Raw genomic sequence first — 3759 nt, 5'->3', positions numbered from 1 at the left:
TTATGTGCTTGACTCAAACAGATTGGGAGAAGGAGCCCATGAACGAGGTAACCGTTTCTTCTCTCACCCCGTATGCGGTTGGCGCATCCGTCGCTTGCCCACACTGTCCGTCCTCGTTGCCCTGGCCGCTGCTGCTCTTGCCGTTCTTATTATCGCTACTATGTTAAGAACATTGGCTCAAAAGAGAAACCTCGCACATGGCAGGTGCGCCATGGAGGACATGTTGCCGAAACTCTAAAACATTTCGCGGATACCTACCTTTGGGTAGGTACCTGTAGTGCTTCCTCGCCTCTGGCAAGGAAGGTCGTAGTCCATACTACCTTGCCTTACCTTACCTATCTTACCCCCAACGGCATCGTGCTTTGCACCTTGACCCATCCTTCCTCTCCAACGCGACAGTTCGTTTGCATCAGTGCACCGCTACGTCTTTCCCTCCCCTTCCCTCGCCCATATCACCACCCGACCACCTTGTCGAGCCAATTCCACTTCCGGCGCTATGCAACTTTTTGTTTTCCCCATCCTCTCTTTGGCATTTCCGTGTGCCGTGCTCCCTTTTTCCTATCCCTTTCACAGGCTTCATCCTTCTCTGCTTAGTCCGCCAATGCTCCTACCGTCGCGGTGCGATGTGGGCTGAAGTGGATATCGTCTGATTAAGGCGTTGCGTCCTGGATCGATTCTTTCCTGTACCATCGCGCTTCTGACAGCTCGCTGCTCTATGCCCCAGCGCCGCCCCCACGAAAAGGCTCAACCGTACCGCTATACACCCGAGCATTGAACAACTTCGTCTCGCATGCTGTTTTGTTTATTTGTGTACCAAGCACTGTTTTGCATAACGATGTTTGCTGCCACTGGGCTCTCTGCCAACTGGGTCAAGCCCGGCACAAGGCACAAGCCTCACCTCGATTGAAGCCGCACTTTGCCCCTCATTCACCAGGCAATAATCGATCACCATTCTTTGCTTTTTTCGATCCATCTGTCAAGCCGCCCGACATTGTCTGCCAACCCTTCCTCTCCCCTTTTCCGTCTCGTCTAATGATTCGGACGCATTCCACAAAGAGGCCGCCTCGTCCACTTACTATTCACCACCACTTCGTCTGGCCATTCCCGACCAGACAGTTTGATAGGGCCTTCTAGTCCATCAGCACACGACTCAGCTCAACAATTGCCAACACTGTAATCACGGTCGACGAGACGCCGACCCTCGCCATAACTCACCATATGGCCAATGTCTCGACTCGTACCACCGAGTGCAGCACTGCTGTACATAGTCCTAACCTTGTTGCAACTCTACTCTACACAACCCCAGTTATACGTTAGAACCGGTCTGCCAAAATACCCCTGGACCCCTAGGCCGTGTGGCTGGGTAATCTCCGTTTTGCCCCCTCGCCGAAGCGCCTTGAACGAAGTGAAGAAGCTACCGAGTCCCAATCGAGCTACGCCAGGACGGCCTGTGTCCGAGGGCAAAGCCTTCTGGGTCATTTGACGGACTCAAGGATACACCGAAACGGTCATGCCCGACGGCATCTATGGAGCTGCTACACCTTAGCTGGCCTGGCACGCTGCACTCCTGTACGCTAGGGACAGCCGACATGCTCGCTGAATGCGATCCCGAGAAACGGACCTGCCCGGCGGGGGCTGTCAACAACGGGAATCTTCGTGCTCATCTTCCAGCCGATCATCGCATCAACGGCTAGGGAAGCCGACACTTGAAGCTGGATCTCATCATCGGCGCCACCCCACGTCTGCTGCAGCTGAGTGTCGTAGATGACTGATTCGATGGCAACGATAGTAAAGTTTGTCCATCGCAAAATCGGGCTCGTGCGGCGCGCCGTTGCTTGGCCACTAAGGGCAGGTCGCTGCTCCATGCGCCGCAACCACGAGAGTCGTGTCGCCTTCTCGATGTCGACCACGACTTTAGACAGCGCGATCAGCATTTTATCCATCGCTAAAAGCACAGCGTGCTCCTGTTGCTCGAGATTACCCCTGACTGACGGAATATGACGGGTATCGAATCTGTCTCGGCCCTAGCTTATTGCCACGGGGCAGACTCCGAGCAGCACAACGCACGCTCATTCGCACTCTTTCCATCGACATGCAAGTTGCATATGGGGTGCAATCTCTCGTCGCAAGGCTGCCACCGTCCCGGTGTGCTCGACGCTTTAACTCCACCCATTGCGGTTGTACTGACTCGACATCCTTGAATCTTCTCGACGATAATTTTCGGCCAGTCTGACCTACTCCAGACGACTGGCCAGGCCGACCGTTACACACCATCTCACGAACTCACAAGTGGCGCTATCAGAGCGTCGTCAACGTTCTGTTAGTCGGGCGCGCCGTTGTCGCCCTTGAAACCTTCATTTGTACCCTCCCGGGACTCGGCACGTGGCATGGCTCCCGCCCCGTTCAGGCAGTTTATTGGCTCTGTGCCACTCAAGAACAACTGTGGCTGGCACACGGTATGAAAAGAACCCGCTTGTCAGCCATATCAGCAATGCAAATCGCCAGTTGGATCATAACGCCACACCGAGGGATTTGTCTTGATTGCCCTCCTCCACTCAATGACACGGAGATGCGTCCGCACGCAATAGACAAGTGTCATTGGCCACAATGCGCTGGGAATGTCTCACGATCGTCATGGCCATTTAAAGTCCTTGACGGGCTTGCTGCATCGACCACCGAGTCTGAGTCTAATTATCTCAGAATCCCCAACACGATAAAAAGTGATACAAAGGTAACGCGTCTCTCGTGATGCCTCTTTAGCTCGGCTGGTACTTGCTCGAAGGGGGTGCAATCTCCGCGAAATCGATTGTTGGGGCGCTTCCATATGTCCTGGATAGACTACAATCAGCCGCGATCTGCTTTGTCGGCTGTGTGCAATGATTTGTGACAACACATGACGGAAAGACGATTTTGGCTATTTTTTCGGCAACACTACAGCCCCCCCCCCCCCCCCCCCCCCCCCCCCCCCCCCCCCGGGCTGATGAATGCATGGCACACAGTGTCTGTATCCTTCTATTGTCAACACCAACAACTATAACGTGCTGATGAAATCGATTTTAACGTCATAACATTAATGGCGAACGATATTCAATGGGTATGCCCCGGCGCGTCTTTCGTATCGGCCTAGTTTCAGACACATAGTTCATCGGCATTCGCATAGTAAGTCCCGGATGCCAAGAACGGAGCTGGATTGCCTTCATATCCACGACACAACTCTCGTTCAGGGTTTCGAGTTTAGGCTGTTGTGCATAGACGTATCCCGAAACACGATGCCAGTAACGCACCAGCGACTCCCAGCAATGGTGTGGCTCCAGTATGCCGTTTCGAGTCCAACAAAAACGCCGAAGAGGAGCAACCAAAACCATTGGGCGCCGATTGAACTAGACGTTCCTCCAAGAACCATCAGATCGAAGCATGAGATGCAGCCAAACTATGGACTCCAAAACACTTGCGGCTCCTGTCATTTACCGTTCACTGGGATTTTGTGAGGGACCCCGGCAGCAGGCACTTTGGTGCATTGGCGCAAGAATATTCGATGAAAAACGACACTGCGATCCTTGTTTCATCTAAGCTTATTTACCACGGCCTTCAATCGAGCCTCGATTTTGGGGCACAAATGTGTCTGATAACTACCCACCTCCTGCTTTCAAGCACACAAAGGCTTCACACTAAACCTTCTAAGACTTCTGGCAGCGGGGGAGAGGGTCAGTGAGAGATTATGTGAACCCACGGTTTCACCCTCATTGCCATCAGACAGAG

The 3759-nt window shown here is 53.4% G+C and overlaps 1 protein-coding gene across 1 annotated transcript; it reads right to left on the bottom strand.

The window, feature by feature from the left end:
* Positions 1-1574: 1574 nt before the first annotated feature.
* ColSpa_03498 (uncharacterized protein) lies at positions 1575-1934 on the bottom strand (the record flags this gene model as incomplete). Its single annotated transcript, XM_049269710.1, has 1 exon — positions 1575-1934. The coding sequence occupies one exon, from the start codon at positions 1932-1934 to the stop codon at positions 1575-1577; it is 360 nt and encodes a 119-aa protein (XP_049125667.1).
* Positions 1935-3759: the final 1825 nt, after the last annotated feature.

This window comes from Colletotrichum spaethianum, assembly GCF_022836535.1.
Source record: "Colletotrichum spaethianum MAFF 239500 DNA, contig07, whole genome shotgun sequence".
In the NCBI taxonomy this organism is placed as follows: Eukaryota; Fungi; Ascomycota; class Sordariomycetes; order Glomerellales; family Glomerellaceae; genus Colletotrichum; species Colletotrichum spaethianum.
This window is presented reverse-complemented; position numbering and strand designations above follow the sequence as displayed.